At 46.2% G+C, this 20,138-nt stretch overlaps 2 protein-coding genes across 4 annotated transcripts in view; one reads left to right on the forward strand and one right to left on the reverse strand.

Moving 5' to 3' along the window:
* NAA35 (N-alpha-acetyltransferase 35, NatC auxiliary subunit) overlaps positions 1 to 5,718 on the reverse strand; it is a 78,195-nt gene extending 72,477 nt beyond the window's left edge. For 2 of the 3 annotated variants that reach the window (XR_012645714.1, XM_074995157.1), the window contains exons 1-2: positions 5,621 to 5,718; positions 576 to 709 (exon numbers count right to left, since the gene is read on the reverse strand). Coding sequence is in view for 2 of the 3 variants with exons in the window: in XM_074995157.1 (XP_074851258.1) it covers positions 576 to 699 (124 nt within the window). In the remaining variant the exon portion in view is untranslated. Of the gene's footprint in view, positions 1 to 575; positions 710 to 4,851; positions 4,899 to 5,620 lie in introns of all 3 variants that reach the window. The other variant, XM_074995158.1, reaches the window with a different exon arrangement.
* Positions 5,719 to 6,153: 435 nt separating this feature from the next.
* The window catches only part of AGTPBP1 (ATP/GTP binding carboxypeptidase 1), a 159,691-nt gene continuing 145,706 nt past the window's right edge, over positions 6,154 to 20,138 (forward strand). The window contains exon 1 of the mRNA XM_074995161.1: positions 6,154 to 6,189. The gene's annotated coding sequence lies outside the window, so the exon portion shown is untranslated. The remainder of the gene's footprint in view (positions 6,190 to 20,138) is intronic.

A 20,138-nucleotide genomic window follows, 5' to 3' on the forward strand; every position in this document is an offset into this window, starting at 1 on the left:
CGGACACAAGGGGGGAGGCTTTTATCCGCTGAAGAGAGTTGCTAATCTCATGGAGCCCAATCCCACTACAGTAAAACTTTGTCTTAACCAGTATTCTATCATCCAGAAAACTCACATTTTAACCATACATAAATTTTAGTTACTTTTTCAATAACTACAGTATAGTTAAAGAAAATACAAATAAAAACAGCAAATATAGTATAAGTTTACAATGTACAATACTACTGTTGCTGGTAAATACATCAGTCCGCATACATTTTTGTTTGTTTCTTAATAGCTAATCTTGTTTTTCTTCAATGCTACTCATTGCTAGGTATACCTCTTTATTATTCAGAATATTTGAATACCCGGCAACCTCCCGGTGCCAAGGCTGTTGGATACGAAAGAGTTTATTTTAGTTTATAATTCTGACACAGGCAGGCTCCTGAATCTGCTTACTTCCAATAACGTCCATGTGGGTCTACCTGTACTGAATTTATTGCAGGAGTGATGCCTTAAACAAGGAGAAGCTTTATAAATCACTGTTAGTCCTCTTAAAAAATGAAATCCTTGAGGGTCTCATAAGTGCAACTTACCTCTGCAAGCCTCTTCAAAATCCTGGGTAATATCTATCCAGTTTGTATTATTCTTTTCCATCTTGTCAGGTATTCTGAGCTCCCATCCTGAATCATCATCATCTACTGAGGCTTTCATAACCATAGTATGACACCTATGAACCCAAATCATAGGTCAAGAATAAACTACAGAAAATATTTAATGGGAGCCAATGATTATCGTGCATAATGAGGAAAAAAAAAACCCAATGAATTATTTGGAGGCAAATTCATAGGGCAACACTGAAGGTCACTAGCCCATATTTTATAAAATTCCTTTAAAAAGCAGATTCCCTCTTTCAAAATTTCACCTCACTAGTTTTTACTGTAAAAACTCTCAAAAACCAGAACTGCAGAACATTAATATTAAAACTCTTTGGCTGGTAACCATTAATAAAGTTACAGAAATCAACTCAAAAGACAATTAGTTTTTTAAAAAAATCCTACAGCAATTCTGGTTATTAAATTTTTTCCTTTTTAAGGAGTAACACACCATGTTAGTCTGTATCCACAAAAACGAGAAGTCCTTATAGACGAACAGATTTTTTGGAGCATAAGCTTTTGTGGGCAAAGACCCACTTCGTCAGCTGCATCTGATGAAGTGGGTCTTTGCCTGCGAAAGTTTAAGGAGTCCCAGAAAAGATGGGGGAAAAGACTCAGGAGGGAGCAGAGACAGGAAGAAGCAGAAAAGGAAGGTGAATCATGGCTAGGTCTAGTAGATTTTGTGTAACACCCTAGGATCTTGGGTGAGCACAAAAATCGTGGATTCAGAATGTGAGCTCCAGGCTGGGCCACAAGGCTGGGCTGAGAGATGGGGTCAGGTTGCTTCAGCTAGGAGTGCGTGCTCTGGGATAGAGCCTGGGATGAAGGTTTGGAGTTCAGCAGCACGGGTCTTCAGGCTGGGGCCCAGGGGTTTGGTGTGTGGGAGGGGACCTACCCTGGCCCACTGATGGTTGCAGGGCGAAGGGGTAAGTGCACAGGACCCAAGGCAATTTAAAATGGCCTGGGAGCCCCAGACCCTTTTAAATTGCTCAGGCTGGTGTGGCAGGTGGAACACCCACCTCCTTTGGGGAGAATAACAATCCTGCTCCACTCCTTCTGCCTGTGCCTTCCCTCAAAAGCCAAAGCCACAGCTCCCCACCCTTCAAGAGGAAGTGGAAAAAGGTGAGGTGATGGGAGAAACAGGGTGGGGGCAGGGAGTATGGCTGCTCCACTTAGAATAGGTATTAATGGTTCAGACGAGAAAGAATTCTTTCTACAACACAGTTTTATAGTTATCTGAAAACTGATCAATTTTTTTTTAAATATGAACAACTAGAAGAACTCTACCATAGATCCTGTTTGACTTTTCAATTAGAGATGTATTTCTAGCTAAGTGATTTCCATCAAACTGAACCATCAGGCTGCAGTCCTTATCTTAATCTGGCCCTGTCCTAGGGAATGGGGGAGGTAGCTAGGCCAAGATTACAGAGTGGGGGAGGAAAAGGTGGCCTGCAGGTAGCAACTAGAAAACAAACAGGCAGCATGTGGTCTGGTCATCTCTAGGGGGGAGAAGGGCAGCTGGGCTCAGTGCTTTGATGAGAGATCAAGTCACTGTTTGGGAGAGAGAAATCCACAATGGCGGATTTCAGTGTGAGACTGCGGGAGGCAGCATCAGGGCAAGGGGTGAGGATTTCCAAAGATTTCCTCTCATGAGGGCTTATAAATTACAAGCTCTGAAAATACTGTTTACAGAGTGGGGCTTTAGAATGTGGGTCTGTTGTATACAGACTGGAAGCAGGTTGGAATGTTTGGCAATGGACTTGGCACCGTGTGTATGGATACGAGGCTACAGCTACACTATAAGACAAATTCAAATTTATTAAAATCGACTTTGTAACTGTTTCATAAATTTGAATTGCAGTATCCTCACCTCCCCCCAAAGTCGACTTATTACTGCCACACTCAACCGCCAAACATTGCCTGCTGCAGCAGTGCATTCTGGGTAACCTATCCCACAGTTCCCTCAGCCCTGGAGCATTCTGAGTATTTTTACTGGTGCAGCATGGGGAAACAAATGCCCCGCAAGTGGTTGTAGGTATGTGATGTCATATTCCCACATTGCTTTGCCCTGATTCTCCTCCCATGGAAAGCAAATGACCATTTTTCTAGGTGGAAGGAAGGAAAGGTAGGGCATCAACAAAGATTGTCAAATAAACTGAATTCTCTTGCCCCAAAACTGAATTACTTTTCATAACTGTAGCAGTAATGAATTATCAAAGATTTTACAAAAAGAAACAGGCATCTGAGTCATCTCAACTGGACCTCCACTCACTGTCCCCCCTGCCTTGATTGCATATGATCCCTGAAAATAATACAGGAACAATGCAAAGCTTGAAGAAAGAGTAGGATAGTAAAGGTTTTGAAAAAAAAATTGTCAGGCAGGGTTTTGGCTTCCCAGAGCATTATACAGCTTCTGGGCCCTGGGGTCACCCAGCAGTCTGTGTCTTCTCAAATGGCCCTCCACCCACTCTTTCCTGTGTTAAGGGGGCCAAAGCATGAGGAAAGTCAATAGAAAAGGTTAGGAATAAGATTTCTGGCTTCCACTACACTACAGAGAGTTGTCCAACACCAGGGATGGAGCTCGCCAAATTTCAACAAGTCGTGGTGCTTGGGGGTGGGGGGGAAGCACCAATTGACTGTCAAGGTGCTGGACCCCCTCATCCCATGGGGATGATGGACGAGTTGACATGGTCCCTGAAAATCTTTTTGTGGGGGGTGGGGGGTGGAAAGACCATGGCTGCAGAGCCACTTGAAATGGTGCCCATGGCAGCTGCAAGCCCCCTGAAAATATTTTTTGGTAGGGGGGATGTGGGGTCTGTGATTGCAGAGCCAGCTGAAAACATCCCCCCAGGGGGGCAGCAAGCCCCTGAAAATCTTAGCCGCCGGGGAGACTTCCTGCTGGCAGCAGCAAGCCCTGAAAATATTTTTGGTGGGGATGGGGGGGCCAGTTGAAGCAGTTCCTCCCAATAGCAGCAAGCCCCCAAAAATCTTAGCTGCCAGGGGAGACTTCTCCCTGCTGACACCCTTGGAGCCCTCACTGTGGGAAAGCTAAGATATGGTGCTCCCTGGCAGCATGTGCAACACTGAACAGCAGGCACATCCTTTTATTGGGCTGGGGGCTGGCAACACAATGTGGCTGGGCATGGGAAAGACCCCAGCTGCATGGCACCTGTGGGAATGGAGGGCCCCCCCCCGACACAAATGTAAACCACAGAAAAGTTTCTTGACCACTTTTTCATGCACAGTCCCCACAACAGTCTAGCTGCCACATGATGCAGTGGGGTATGGGCCAGCAGCACCAGTGCTGAAAAAAAAAATTCCAAGTGTGCAGCTTCCAGAAATAGTAAAAGAGCCATGAAGTCCATGCTGAAGCTAGTCTGAATGGATAGATGCATACTCCGAGCCATTAGTTAGTTAAGGGAGAAAGGGATGCAGGGGAGGAGAAAGAAAGAAAAAGTTTCTCAGCCTTTCATGCAAGCATGACCCATAACCATGGACTTCCTGGTGCTGAATTCAAATTCACAGGCTTCCTGTTACCTAATTCCTGTGCACCTGGACAGCGGCGGAGGTGGAAGTGGCCAGAGTGGAACACTGTGGGACATTGTGGGGTACATATGGGGATTTTTTGGTAGGGGTTAGCCCTGTGCACCTCTGAAGGCTAATGAATTTGATTTTATGACATGGCACTTCCACACTTGCCTTCATTCAGACTTTTAAATTCAAATTTGATGCTACATCCACCGAGTTTTGACAATGTTATGTGATCAATATTAGTACTCCCTATATTGAGTTGATGACATTTAGAGCAAAGGCAGCAATGTTGTAATATTGAGCTTACTGCGTAAATTCAAATTCATCTTGTAGTGCAGATGTAGCCTTAGAAGGTAGGCTCTACTGTACTGAATACAGTGAGGTATTGAAAGGTATCAGGTACTGAATATATTGTTTTCTTTGAAAGCTAAGGGTGTAATTTATCTGTTGTAAATGCACTGACTCCAGTTAAATTTAATGGGGAGGGGGGTGGAGGGAGAAACTGGCCTAGTAGAGTTCATTCTCTTTTTATACTACTGCAAAAATATCCACTACCCAGACCCAGGGCTCCTCCCTGCTCCCAGCCTCCTGCGTACACACACCCAGCCCTGATTTCCAGCCACTCACTCACATACCATACCCCCAGCCCCATGCTCTGGTTCCTGCACCTCTCTCTCTCACTTACCAGTCCTCACTCTGAAGAGCAGCAAGATGAGGACAAGGCAGGCATGTCTACAAAACAACAGCCACTGAGCTGTAGATATATATTTTGAATATTTACCTAGTTCTGTTACAGCAATGCAGTGTATGGATGAAAAGGACACTCAGCCAACTTAGTGCTGTTTTGAATGCTTGTACTGCACAGTCCTGATGGGTTGCCATCGAACTCGCTGAACTCCAAGCCATTTTACCAAGTGTCCCGTATTTCCCAGGGAAATGCGGTCACCCCACTTAAAAGCCGCTTTCCATTGCTCAGCCCCTAGTCCGCTGGCAGGGCAGCCAGTGGCTATCACCACTCCATTTGCTCGCTAAAGACCACGGGGCGCGGAGGGAGGGCAGAGAACTGTTACAATTCATGAAGCGCCCCCGTCCGCCCCGCCCTTCCTTACAGACAGCGACAGAGACCAACTGCTTCTCCCTCCGCTACTCCCCCAGCACCCCGGCAGCTGAGCTTCCCAGGAGGCGGCCCCGGGCGAGGACTAACGCAGGCTCCTCCCCCACAGCACTGGGACCCCGGCCATGAGCGCAGCAGGGACAGCGGGGCCCCGCAGGGAGCAATCACGGGCTCCCCAGCAGGCAGCGGCCGGCCTAACAGCGCCTCCGCGACGCACCCGGCCAGGCTCCCGAGGGGCCCCTCCCGCCAAAGCCCCGCAGCCACGTTAGTTCCATGCCGCACTGGCGGCCACGCCGGGGTTACGCGAGCCCACCCCTAGCGGCCGCGCGGGGTCTTGTACCAGTCACGTCCCGGTCGCCACACAGAGCCCGCTGCCTCCCGATCGCGCAGCAACTGCCCCACCCAGCTGCTTCGTCCAGAGCCCGGCCCGCCCGCCGCGCATGCGCACAATCGCACCCAGCCCTGTGCACGCCCACGTGACACGAATGGGTTCTCACGCATGCCCAACTCTTAGGAGAAGGGGCGGGGGAGCGCCCCCTGCTGCGCACGCGCACATCCGAGCTGCCGCCCCAGAAAGCGTGCGGAAGGAGGCTTTGCGGGGATTGTGGATGGGGGTGGGAGGCGCCTGAAGGACGGGAACGGGGCCGTGTGGCTTAGGGAGGAGCGAGCCTGTGGCCGGTCGTCTCGCTCTCTGCCAGTGGTCCGATGAGTTTGCTGCCCCACCACAGGGGGTACGCGCACAGTACCACTCCCTCTGCCATGCCCTGGAGCTGGGGAGCCCTTTGCTGGGAGGGGGAGGAGGAGGAGGAGGGGGCGGAGGGCTCCCACCACACACACACACACACGCTTTTCACAGGGCCTGTTCGTGCCGAGATGTCACCTCCTCAGGGACGCTGCAGGCAGTGTAAGGTAAGCACGGGTAAAGCGCTGCAGGCTGACGCGTCTTCCCGCGCCTCTCCCGTTGCCTGAAACGATGCTCCTGCAATGAGGCTCTTGCAGCCAAATTTAAGTTCATCTGACTGTGAAACCTCCGTCGAGCAGCATGTCCTCTTCTTCCTGCTTTAGTGCAAGCCCCAGAATGGAGCAAGGATGGGTCACTTGCTGGTTTGAATGAGAGTAGAAAGCCTTTAAATCACCTAGAGCTTACGAATTACGGTGGGCGTGGGAGAGTGAATGAGGAGTGAGATGGTGTGCCTTGCAATATGCTGGAGATCATAGTAGACGATGCTTTCTGATCTTAAAGTCCCTCAGAGCTAGAAGCTCTAGCTCCTTCACCCTCTGTATTACTGTGATTATTTCTCATATGTGCCTATGAGATCTATTTACCTGGATCCACAAACCGGTTAGTAAACATTTTAATGGAGTGGGCCATGCTGTTAATGACTTAAGAGTCTGCGTGTTACTGAGGAAAAATTTTCACACCACTCGTGGAAGGGAGACGGCCGAATTGTCTTTTATATTCAAATTCGGCACACTAACACGTGGTTTGAACCGGAATGGGAATTTTCTGAGTCACTATAGGGGCTTGTTTGCATACTTGGCTTAATCTAATTCTTGACTACCCCCCTTGTTCCCCTCTACTCTCTGATTTGCTCACCTTGATCATTTTTTTTTCTGATTTGTCCACCTTGATTACTGTTTTTGTTCTCTGTGCCTTAAATATTGAGTCTGTTCTGATATGGCTATGGTCTGAAGAAGTGGGTCTGTCCCACAAAAACTCACCCAATAAATTGTTTTGTTAGTCTTTAAAGTGCTGCTCGATTGCTTTTTTGCCTGGGAGGAGAGAGGGTCACTTGTGAACCCATAGCACAACAATGAGCACACAAACCCCACCATGTACTGATATGTTGTATTCATGCTAAACAAACAATTGTAGGGGACCGTTTAAGGTAGAGTGATCTGTTGACAATATGAGCTAACTGCTTATGTTAAACAATATGTTCCACCTTGCATTTTGCTGTGATGCTGGCAGTATGCTTTCTAGACCTGAAAAAGTGCTCTGTGTGCCTCTAAAGCCGTGGTGTCTGACAAATTCTGAAGCAGTAGCCACGTTAGTCAAAACTAGACACATTAATCAGGAACTATATTTGTTCTGGCCCATATGCAGGAATTTGGGGGTTCAGGTGCTTTTTTGCAAATATGGCCTGCATTTTTTTTTTAAATATGAAGGAGTTCAAAATAGTTGTGCAAGGGATGTGCATAAGAGACGTTAATGGAAAAAATGAGTGGAAATCGTGATTGGTAAAATGATTTTGTTATAGTTTACAAAAAGTAGATACAGTAATAAAGATTTTATTGAAACTACCCTCTGGGATCTTTCTGTAATATCATAAGTGAAAAACAATATTTCAAAATATTCCAGTCTTCACCTTCACTGTTTTTCAGTTAAGATTATATGTAGGCTAGTAGTACTGAAATAGATTTTAGGTAACAACAAACTTTGTGAACTTACTCTGATGAAGAATTGTCTAAGACATATTTCGAACTCTGGCCTTCAAGGAACCCTCCAAGTAAATAGATCCATCATGTCATCCGAGCCCCCTTTGGCTGTTCTGCATGCACAGCAAGTGCTGTGCAGGGACCTCATCACTTCCCCCTTGTTCCCCTCCCTTTACTATTGCTGACAGCCAAGGAGATGCTGGGAAATATAGTCACTTCCTTGCCCCAAGGCCAGCTTTCTAGGCAGGGAGCTAGCTTAGTAACTATAGCTGTCAAGGTGCCTTAGTTTCCCCCACCGTGCCTTGCAGGCTCCCCCTACATAACACAACAGATTGGAACAGAGGGGGTTGTTTGCACCCTTCGCACACATACCCTGAATGTGGGCCTGTTACTGCTCAAGTCCGCTAGCCACACTCAACCAGGCAAATAAGCACCTGTGGCTAGTAGCTAGCATATTGGACATCATGGCTCTAACACTTGTGTCTCTCACCAACAGAAGCTGGTCCAATAAAATATATTACTTATCCCACCTTGTCTCTCTAATGTGATATTCTTGTTAATAATCCCCAAATTATATTTGCTTTTTTCACAACAGAGTCATGCTGTTGACTGAGGCTTAATGTGTACTAAACAGTTAGGTTATATCAACCTAATTGTTAATGTCTATCATAGAATCACAGAAAAATAGAGCTGGAAGAGACCTAAAAAAGCCATCGAGTCCAGCCCCCTGCTCTAAGCAGGACCAAACCCATCAGATCAGCCCTGCCAGGGCTTTGTCGAGGCGAGACTTAAAACACCTCAAGAGATGAAGACTCCACTACTTCCCTGGATAGACCATTCCAATGCTTCTCCACCCTCCTAGTGAAAACGCTTTTCCTAATGTTCAACCTGGACCTTTCCAACCACAACTTGAGACCATTGTTCTGTGTTCTGCCATCCGTGACCACTGTGAACAGCCTCTTTGCAGCCTCCCTTCAGTAAGTTGAAGGCTGTTATCAAGTCCCCCCTTCAGTCTTCTCTTCTGCAAACTAAACAATCCCACTTTCATCAACCTTTCTTCATAACTCATGTGCTCCAGCCCCCTAATTATTTTGGTTACCCTCCGCTGGACCCTCTCCAGTGTATCCACAGTAGTAGTAGTAGGCATCCTTCAGTCTGCACAGACTATGGATCGCGCCCTTTAAAGTTTCAATTTAAGACTTCATTTACAGCGTCTATTGTGACTATAAAGACCCACACGAGAGTGACAGTCCTTGCTGCATCTCTTGCAGATGTAGTGGGTGTCTGGCAAGTCCTTATTGTGCTTTCTGTGCACTCGCTTCTCCTCTGCTAGCTGTCTGATCTTCAACTCGCCCTTCTGAAGGCCCTTGTGTAACCCCTGCCTCCATCTGCCGCGGTCGTCTGCTAGTTCTTCCCAGTTGTCCAGCTTGATGTCTACCTCTCTGAGGTCTCTCTTGCAGAAATCTTTGTAACGCAACTGGGGGTGTCTGGGGGGTCTTTTGCCAGAGGCTAGCTCACCATACATGATGTCTTTTGGAATCCTTCCGTCGGTCATCCTGTGGACGTGGCCAAGCCAGCGGAGCCGACGCTGCCTGAGGAGGGTGTGCATGGTTGGGATTCCAGCTTGCTCGAGGACAGCTGTGTTGGTAACTCTGTCCTTCCATGATATTCCAAGGATGCGCCTGAGGCAGCGCAAGTGGAAGACGTTCGGGCATACAGGGTCCAAGTCTCGCTGCCATAAAGGAGGGTGCTGAGGATGCAGGCTCTGTAGACTTGCATTTTGGTGTGAGTGTACGGCTTGTTGTTATTCCACACTCTTGCTGAGTCTGGACAGAGTTGTGGCCGCTTTTCCGATCCTCCTATTTAGCTCAGTGTCCAACGACAGGGTGTCAGTGATGGTGGACTCGAGGTAAACAAACTCGTGGACAACCTCTAACGTATAGTTGTCAATGATGATTGATGGGGATTCAGCAACATCTTGACCAAGTACATTTGTCTTCTTTAGGCTGATGGGAAGCCCAAAGTCCTTGCACGCTTTGGAGAACCGATCCAGCAGTTTTTGAAGCTGGTCTTCTGTGTGAGACACTACAGCAGCAGCATCTGCGAACAGCATGTCTCTGATGAGGACTTCTCGCACCTTAGTCTTAGCTCTCAGCCTTGCAAGGTTAAACAGTGTATCCACATTATTCCTATAAATGGGGTCCCAGAACTGGACACAGTACTTGAGATGCAGCCTCACCAAAGCCGAATAAAGAAGAATAATCACTTCTGTGGATCTACTGGAAACGTTCCTCTTGATACAACCTAATATGCCACTAGCTTTCTTGGCTACAACGGCACACTGTTGACTCATGTCCAGCTTCTCGTCCACTACAACTCCCAGATCTTTTCTGCAAAACTACCGAGCCAGTCAGACCCCAGCCTGTAACAATGCTTGGGATTCTTCTGGCCCACGTGCAGGACTCTGCACTTGCCTTTATTGAACCTCATCAGATTTCTTGCAGCCCGGTCTTCCAATTTGTCTAAGTCAGTCTGAACCCTGTCCCTACCCTCCAGCGTATCTACCACTCCCCCTAGCTTAGTGTCATCCGCAAACTTGCTGAGGGTGCAAACCAACCCCTCATCCAGGTCATTGATAAATATGTTGAACAGAACAGGACCCAGAAGCGAACCTCGGGGCACTCCACTAGAAACTGACTGCCATCCCGCCATCGATCCGTTGATCGCTACCCTCTTGGCCTGACGTTCTAGCCAGCTTTCTATCCATCTTACTGTCCATTTATCCTATCCACATTCCTTTAACTTGCCGACAAGAATATTGTGGGAGACTGCATCAAAAGCTTTGCTAAAGTCAAGATAAATTACATCCATTGATTTTTTTTTCCCCTATCCACAGAGCCAGTTATCTCATCGTAGAAACTAATCAGATTGGTCAGGCATGACTTGCCCTTCATGAATCCATGCTGACTATTCCTGATCACTCTCCCCTCCTCCAAGTGCCTCAAAATGACTTCCTTGAGGAGCCCTCCATTATTTTTCCAGGGACTGATGTAAGACCGACCGGCCTATAGTTCCCTGGATCATCCTTCTTCCCTTTTTTAAAGATGGGCACTACATCTGCCTTTTTCCAATCATCTGGGATCTCTCCCGATATCCACGACTTTTCAAAGATAATGGCCAAGGGCTTGTCAACAACATATGCCAACTCCCTTGGAACCCTAGGATGAATTAAGTCTGGGCCCATGGATTTATGTACATTTAGCTTTTTTAGGTAGCTTCTAACCTGTTCTTTCCCCACCAAAGGCTGTCCACCTTCATCCCACAATGCATCGCGTTAGTCCGGGAGCTGTCTTTGTCCATGAAGACAGAGGCAGAGAAAGCATTAAGTACTTCCGCTTTCCCTACATCATCTGTCCTGGGTTACCTCCCTCATCCAGTAGGGGCCCCATGCCCTCTCTGATCACCTTCTTCTTGGTAACATGGCTGTAGAAACTTTTCTTGTTATCCTTCACATCCCTTGCGAGTCACAATTCCAGTTGTGCTTTTGCCTTCCTGATAACTGCCCTACATTCTCGGGCTATACGTTTATACCCCTCCCTAGACATCTGTCCCAGTTTCCACTTTTTGTACGCTCCCTTTTTGTGCTTAAGCTTTCCAAAGATTTCCCCATTAAGTCAGTCTGGTCTCCTGCCATATTTACTTCTCTTGCTGCACATCGGGACAGTTTCTTTCTGTGCTTTCAATAGAGCTTCCTTAAAATACTGCCAGTTTTCATGGACTCCTTTTCCCTTCATGGTAGCATTCCAAGGGATTCTGCCCATCAGGTTCCTGAGGGAGTCAAAGTCTGCTTTTCTGAAGTCCAAGCTGTGTAATTTGCTGCTCTCTTTCCTTCCTTTGGTCAGAATCCTGAAGTCTACCATCTCATGACCACTGCTTCCCAGGTTGTCACCCACCTCCTACCTTCTCTATTAGTTCCTCCCTGTTTATAAGCAGCAGGTCAAGCTGTGCATGACCTCTGTTCGGGTCCTTCAGCACTTGTACCAAGAAGCGATCCCCAACATTCTCCAGAAATTTCCTGGACTGCTTGGGTACCGCCATATTGGTCTCCCAACAGATGTCAGGGTGACTGAAGTCCCCCACAATAATGAGAGCCCACGATCCGGAAACTTCTCTCAGTTGTCCAAAAAAAGCCTCATCTACTTCATCATTCTTATTTGGCGGCCTGTAGCAGACACCAACCACCACATCTCCAGTGCCACCTACACCACTAAGCTTGACCCATAGATTCTCAACAGGCTTTTCTCCCTCTATGTACTGGAGTTCCAAGCAATCATAGTGCTCTCTTACATACAGTGCAACCCTTCCTCCTTTTTTCCCTTGCCTGTTCTTGCTGAACAGTTTATACCGCATCATGGCAGGGCTGCAGTCATGTGAGTCATCCCACCAAGTCTGTTATTCCAATCAAGCCATAGTTCTTGGACTGAGCCAGGGCTTCTAATTCCTCCTGCTTGTTACCCAGGCTTCTGGCACTGGTGTATAAACACCTTAGATAAACAGTCGATCTCCCCGCCCTCACTACTCGAACCAAGGGTCTGCTTTTGTTGTACATTCCTCTTTGCATTTCTTCCCAGCCTCCAAGTTCCTTTCTACCCACAGGGTTTCGGTCACCTTCCACCAGCGAACCTAGTTTAAAGCTCTCCTCACTGGCCGTGTCTACACTAGCCAAAAACTTCGAAATGGCCATGCAAATGGCCATTTCGAAGTTTACTAATGAAGTGCCGAAATACATATTCAGCACCTCATTAGCATGCGAGCAGCCGCAGCACTTCGAAATTGATGCTGCTCGTCCAGACAGGGCTCCGTTTTGAAAGGACCCCAGCTACTTCGTAGTCCCCTTATTCCTGTGAGCATAAGAAACAAGGGTACTTCAAAGTAGGCGGGGTCCTTTCGAAAAGGAGTCCCATCTGGACGCCGCGTCAATTTCAAAGTGCCGCGGCCGCCTGCATGTTAATGAGGTGTTGAATGTGTATTTCAGTGCTTCATTAGTAAACTTCAAAATGGCCATTTGCGTGGTCATTTTGAAGTTTTTGGCTAGTGTAGACGTAGCCACTAAGTTTGCAAGCCTACTTGCGAAATGCTCCTTCCTCTCTTGGTTAGGTGGACCCCATCTCTTCCCAATAATCCTTGTGCCCGGAACAGCATCCCATGATCAATGAATCCAAAGCCCTCTCTCCGACACCACTTGCATAACCATGCATTTACTCCCTCAATTTGACGGTCCCTACCTTGCCCTTTCCCTTTGACAGGAAGGATGGAGGAGAACACCACTTGCGCTCCAAATTCTTTGACCCTTCTTCCCAGCACCACATAATCTGCAGTAACCGGCTCAAGGTCATTCTTGGCCGTATTATTAGTCCCCACATGCAGAAGTGCTATGCTAAAAAGTCCCTTCTGCCAAAGTAAGTTGTCTGCTACACTGACATAGTTCCACCTCCAAGAGAGGCATGTTGCATAAGTCTGTGTAATTGGGGTGATTGCATTACTTATGTTGGTTGTCAATTTCAGGGCAGAGCAACAGTTGAGGTTGGAGCCATGAAATGGGCAAGAATGTCTGTCAGTTTTACTGCTGGTTGGCTCACAGCTGTCTCCCCACCAGCTGTCCATCTGGTGCGCAGGTTACAGATGGATTCCCTACCCCAGGGTGACAGCCCAAGCTGTGGGTCCAGCACTAGGCTCAATTTCACGGCAAGGAGCCTCCCAACCAGTTCTGCTGACTAAGGGGGACAAAGGGAGCAAAGGCAGTGATTGGAGGCCCAGAGTCCTTTAGAGTGCAGCACTGAAGGGCTGGTAAACCTCGGTCCCACCCCTTCTCACTAAGGTCCCCTCTGTTCTGGCATGATGGAGCCAAGCCCTCCAACCTTGCCCAAAGGTCTGGCAAGTTTGTCACCCTTCTATTCCCCACCCTGCTTCAAGTAGTGAAATTGACATTTTTGCTGTCAGCTACAAGCAGCTATGAAACTGACAATGTCAGTTTCACTGAAAATAGTCTCTGAGCTGGCATCAGGATCAAGCTTTGGCTTTTATCCCAGGTTGGGTGGGGGCTCCATCCATAAGCCCTATGTGACTGTCGGCGTCCTGCAATACCTGAATTCAGTCAATGCAAGCATGCTTGGTGTGGACTCCAACAGCTGAATGAATTACTGCTACTGCTGTAGATTCACCAAAATTAAGTTGACCTAATTCTGCTGTGTAAACCAGTGGTTACCAGCCTTTTTAGTAACAGGGCACACCTCAATGAGACAGACAATTCCATGGTGCACACCCCTTTTTTCAGATGTAATGTTTGAGCAATCAATCTATTTACTGTGGTTACAGCCTCACTAGAGAGGTTTGCAATGTAGCAGTGCATTCAAGCTAAACAAAGATCAGAAGCATTAATTTTTCAAATCCAGCACAGAGTACACTGGCTTAGAAATGTTGTGGGGAAAAAGGCAGGCGAGTGAATGTGTGTCATACTGGGGATGTTGAGTAATACAGTAATTGCTGAAAATTTACTCAATTTTATTTGTGGTGGAGGAGAAGGCAGGGGGACGAGACAGCTCCAGAGAGGAAGAGATCCTCTGCAAAGAGTCACAGGAAGGTGAAATTGATGAAATTTCACAGCACATTTGGGCAGTTCTCATTGCACAAGAGTGTGTCACAGCACCTGGTTTTGAAAACCGCTGGTGTAGACAAGCCCCCAAATGCAATTTGTGATCCATTGTAAACCAGATTCTTTTCTGAAGTAGCACTGCCTAGCCTGTTATTCCCCGTTTTTATATTTGCGCATTTGATTTATTTCTTCCTAAATATAGTATTATCTTTACTGAGTTGCATGTGTGTCGCTTTTTGACCAATTTCCCTATTTATCAAGATCATTTTAAATTCTAACCCTGCTCTCCAAATTTCTTGAAATCACTCTGAGGTTAGTGTCATTTGCAAATCTTTTAAGTGTTCTTTCTACTCCAACATCCAAGTGATTAATGAAAATATTTTAAAAAAATTGGACCCAAGGAAGTCTTTTGCAGGCCCTCATATTAATTGTTTCAGCTGCATCGCTGCTGACATGTTGATTACATTGCAAAACTTGTCTGCTAACTATGCAGGGAGATGTTACTAGGAAAAAAAGTAATATTTTTGATATGGAGATGAAGATCCAGGTCAATAAACCATTGTAGGGTGAGATTGTTGGTCTTGAGTCAGTTTCAGCTGGGCCAACAGCCGCTGCAGGCCTCAGGGCAAGGGGGTGGGCAGCTTCAGTCTCCAGAAGGGGTGGGGCCAAGGGCAGAAGGGGCAGGGCCTAGGGCATTCAGCCCTTAGTGCTGCCCAGCCCATGGCACTGCCCTTCCCTCCCTCATCTGCCTCTTTGTGCTCCCCTTGACTCTCTTTCTAGTCAGTTTCATTATGACCTCTTTCATTATTTTAATTATTTAAATTTTGTTATTCAAGGAAAATTATTAGGTTAGCTTTCTAACAGAAATATTTGGTGATAGACCCAATTTCTTGTTTAATGGCACAATTCCACAAGTGTTTGTATATGACAATAAATCTGCCTCTGAATTACAGATCCCAGACACAGATCAGTTTCTTTTTTTGCTTCACGTGAATTTTGCTATCCTTGCAGGATTCATATTTTCTTTTCAGTTCTGTTAGTTCTATTTAATAAACCTCCCCATTTAGAATTGTGCAGCTACTGTGGTCCTGTAAAAGCAGAGGTTTCCTATATTTCCCATCAGTATAGAAATAAGTCTCTCTGTGCACAGAGGCACAGAAGAGAGGATTTTTCTTGCAAAGGATTGTGGAAATATAGATGAAGCTGGGAGAATAAAAAGCTAGAGAAAATCAACATCAGAAAATTAAAAATTTTGTGAAGAAAGTTGAGAATTATTTAGAGACAGATAACCAAGACATAAGTACCGAACATTATGTAAGCTCTAAAATGAGAGAAAATAGAAAAAGAGGAAAGAAAATGCACACCAAGCAATAGCGTGCAAGGAAAGAAGATGTGATGAAAGCAAGATGAAAAGGAGAAGGAAAGCTAACAAAAAGGGAAACAGCATTAATAGACATGGAAATAATTGATTAAAGTGCACTCCTCCCTCGTTTTTTAATGAGTACTTTACTTACAAGTACTCACTGAAACGAGGGACATACATATATACATACCTTTTTGTTCACAAAATGAGTGAACTTCCCCTGCTTATATGAGCCAGATGCAGGGTCCCTCCCGCCCCAGCCCGGCCTGCTCCCAACATGCCTGGCCCAGCCCACTTCCAGCACCCACCTCACCCAGTCCCCAAACCCCCTGGCCCACCACACCCCCCACCACGGGTACTGCTGCTGCAGCCTGGAGGAAGGAGCCGCCACCTCCTCCACTGGAACCACCACAAGGTTTTCACCCTTCCTCCCACTCATGGCCCCAAACTGCCCCCCCAGCCTTTAACCCTTTCCAGCCCTCCAACAACCCAAGGTTCACTTACCTTTCAAAAGCAGCGCCACATGCTGCCACTCCTTCCCCAAGTTACGAGCACTAGGAACCAATCAGAGACTTTAACGCATATTTAATAGTAATTTTTAGCGTCCCTCTTATGAGTTTTTGCCTATGAGCAGAAAGCGAGGGATGAGTGTACATACAAACCATATTTGATTATGTGTTTATGTCAGGGGTCTGCAACCTGTGGCTCTTCAAGGACTTCTTTGTGGCTCCTGACTTTATAATTGCAAAGCTGTCTTTTTTTTTAAAAATCTCCTGATTATTTTCAATAAATGGTGAACGTCAAAAAGCCCAAAAATGAACAACTCATATCTAAATAGCAAACTATGTGATCTTGAAATGCTGGATAAGTCTCTCTCTTTCGGACGCTAGCATGAGAGAGAGAGAGCAGGTTCAGGAGTGAAAGTCAGGAAGACAGTGTTACTAAAACACACACACAGTGTAAGGAAATAGAATATGTAAAGAGTTTTTGTGAATGTCCTATAGTAAACCTGTATCACATTACAAATTGTGTGTGTGCTGTTCTTAAAATAGGGGTTACAAAAAGTATGGTTGCACACTTTTTATTAAGGACTGTCTTGTATCTGCATGCATTGCTGCTCTTGAATTAATTTTTTTAAATTGAATTGGAAAAAATGGCTTTTCTTGCTATTTTGGTTGCTGACCCCTGCTTTATATGAACTAAACACGCTAGAAGATTTTTTTTTTCGTCCAGTATCCTTCCCACAGTAGCGTGAGTGCACAGAACAGAAACGTCTCTCCTCTTCCTCTCTGTAATTTTGCTGCCCCTTACACTTGCTCTGTGGATTTGAGATCAACTATTCTGGTCTCCCTGCCTAGCACTCTTCGTAAGATTTCTCTTGTCACCCTTGTTTCTTCTTACCAGATAATTTCCACTTGGTAACTTCATGTAGAGTCTGTGGTGGCATCTGGAGTACAAGCCACCAATATGTCTAAAGCTTCCATCTCCTGTTGGTAGAAAGGATCTGTTGTTGGTGATTGCTTGAATTTCTTCATTGATTGGAAAGACTTCCCCATTAATGAGTGCAGTCCTTTTGTAAGCACTTATTTCTGAAGGCACCTAGTTTTCTGTCTAACATTTTAATAGTGCCCCAGCTCTTGCAGCTGTATGTTAGCATTGGGATTACATTAGATTGACAATTCTCAGCTTTGCAATGGTGCTGTAGATCTTTGATTTCCATATGTTGTTGGGGTTAGAAAGTGCTGGAGGAAACTTTCCGATCCTAGCTGTCGCTTTCCTCTATTAAGAGTGAAACCTCAAAGATGCATCCAGATAAATGAATAGTTGTACTCTCCTGGCGTTTTTACTTTCTGATGTGATGTTGCTGCTTGATCTGAGTTTCAAGAATGTTTGTTTGTTTGTTTCAGCAAAACTAATTATAAATCTGTTTGGCATGCCATTTTTGCCAAGGTGTCCGTCTTCATAACTTTCACTTAGAGGTTTGATCCTGCTACCATTGAAATCGCAATGGAGGTGTGATTTATTTATTTATTTTTTGTTCCTGTTCCTGTGTGTTAGCACCCACTGGCAGCCAGCTCCTCGCTTACCCCCCACCTCCACCCTAGTGCTGATCAAGTACTCTGCCTCCCTCCCGGTGCCTACCGCTTGTCATGATCGGGATCTGGGAGGAAGGAGGATGGGACATGTGTGGGGCATGGACTGGGAGGAGACAGGGTTGGGCTGGAAAATGTGGGGATGGGTATTTGGGGAAAATGAGGGAGGTGGGGGCAAGCTCTGGGGTGGGAAGAAGTAGTATGGGGGTGGGGACCTGAGGGAAGGGATCATTAACTAGGGGTAAGGCCTGGTCTAAAGTAGGCAGTTAAGCACTTATATAGGCCTGGAGGATCCCAGTACCTGTGCTGACTAATACCATAGAGCAGCACATGGAAGGAAACTGTCTGGTTTTTGCTGTTGTTGACATTTTAATATCTATACTTGATTAAATTACATCAACCTGTTCAGAAGATAACTAAAATCATGGACAAAGGTTTCAGCAGGTATGAACTTGACTGACCTTCCCGGACACTTTAGTCATTTGTATCTATTGTACCATACCAACGCAGGAATAAAACTGGGGCTAGATTCTGTAACCCCTTACTCATGTAAGACTTAACTTCTATAAGTTAGTTACACTGAAGTCAGAGATTACTCAAGTCAGCTAGAGTTGCATAATTGGGCCTGAATATTCTAGACAGAGCATAAATTTTTAGAATCATTGTTTAATAGTTTCTTAGAGAGTAGAAACACTTTGCCTACTAAAATAAGTGGGTTTTAAAAGTAAAGTGCTCAGTCTTGCAACCGACCACATCCAGAAATTGAAATGAAATAAATGGGATCTCAGCATGTAAAAGGCTTGCAGGTCCACAGATGATTAATATAGAGATCACTGTCTTCTGATCCATTGGTGCCATGGGACCTTACAAGGTGACTCAGCATCCTTGGGTTGTCTCACAGTTGGAGGGCGGTTTCACAAAGGGCAAGGAAATAGCAATGGGCAAGGGGTTTTCACGGCATCCCGGAAAGAGGCACTGAAAATCAGGGCTTTTCTGTTTTTCATTGAGGTCAGTTGCTGGTAATTTCTTGCCAGGATCTCTGCCTCACCCTCCCACTACTGCTACCCAAGCATGGAACCTGCACTCCACCTTGACTTGCAAATGTTATGAAGAATACAGCAGCCCCCAATGACAAGGGTAGTGTTTTCTTCACTGAGGTCTAAGTGCCTCAGAAAGCACCTGAACCTGAGTTTTAAATGGCCAGAGGCACATTCTACACCATTATACACCTGCTCAGCCTGTAGTTAGAGCTCCTTATTGGAGGCCAGGGCACCTGTGTATGGCTTCATGAGCCAAGGGAACAAGAGGTAAGCAGGGTCACCCAGAATCAATATGGGCATTTCCATGCCTTCAATGTTCATTTTCTGGTCTGGAAAGAAAGTACTGCTATGGAGCCTTGTAAACAAACCAGAATCCCTAAAGATTCACGTGTTATGTGCCCTTCCCAATCACCCCACATTGATGTCAGTGAAATGACCTTTGTGATCCACCAATGCCTGCAACACAATGGAGAAGTAACTCTTGCAGTTAATGTACTCTGAGGCCTAGTGGTCTGGTGCCAGGATGGGGATGTGTGTTCCATCTTTGACCCCACCACAGTTAGGGACCCCCCAGCAGCTAATCTGTCCACTATCTTCTGCACATTCCCCAGAGTCATGGTCTTCTGCAGGAGAAGCCTGTTGATCGCCTCATATTTTCCCACTCCCAACTGATTGCCCAGTGCCTGCTAGCTGTCTGGCATTACAAACTTTCAAAGAGCAAGTGCCATACGCTTCTCAACTGTTAAAGCAGGTCTCACTCTGGTATCGCTGCACTTCAGGACAAGAGACAGCAGTTCACAAAGTTGTCTTATGTATGTGAAAGGCTCATCCTGTGACTGCAAAATGAAGCATTTCCACCAGTCTGTGTTGACTTTGCAGCTCCAGAACCTGCACTCCATGCTGTACAGTTCTTCCAGTAATGCCAGAAACTCTGTGCTGCTTTCTCTCCAGATCTTCACATCTGCCGTGTCCCCCCGCAGCCATGAGTTCATACTGCTTTGGTAGTATGTTCAGCACATACTGCATCACAGTGTGGGAACTGAGCACAAAACACTGCAACAAACTTTGAAGCATATTGGGATCGATGTTAATGCCTGTAATGGTGGCTGCCAGTCAATACAAAAGCCTTTTTTGTTTGTTTGTTTGTTTTGTACGTTTGTTTTCAGCTGGAAAGAGGGAAGTGAGGGAATTGCATTCTGGGATGAGAGCAGAAACCCAGAACCACTTGCAATGACTCCCCCTGCCCTACAAGATACTGGCACAAAATAGCA

Source organism: Carettochelys insculpta, chromosome 5 (assembly GCF_033958435.1).
Source record: "Carettochelys insculpta isolate YL-2023 chromosome 5, ASM3395843v1, whole genome shotgun sequence".
NCBI classification, from domain to species: domain Eukaryota; kingdom Metazoa; phylum Chordata; order Testudines; family Carettochelyidae; genus Carettochelys; species Carettochelys insculpta.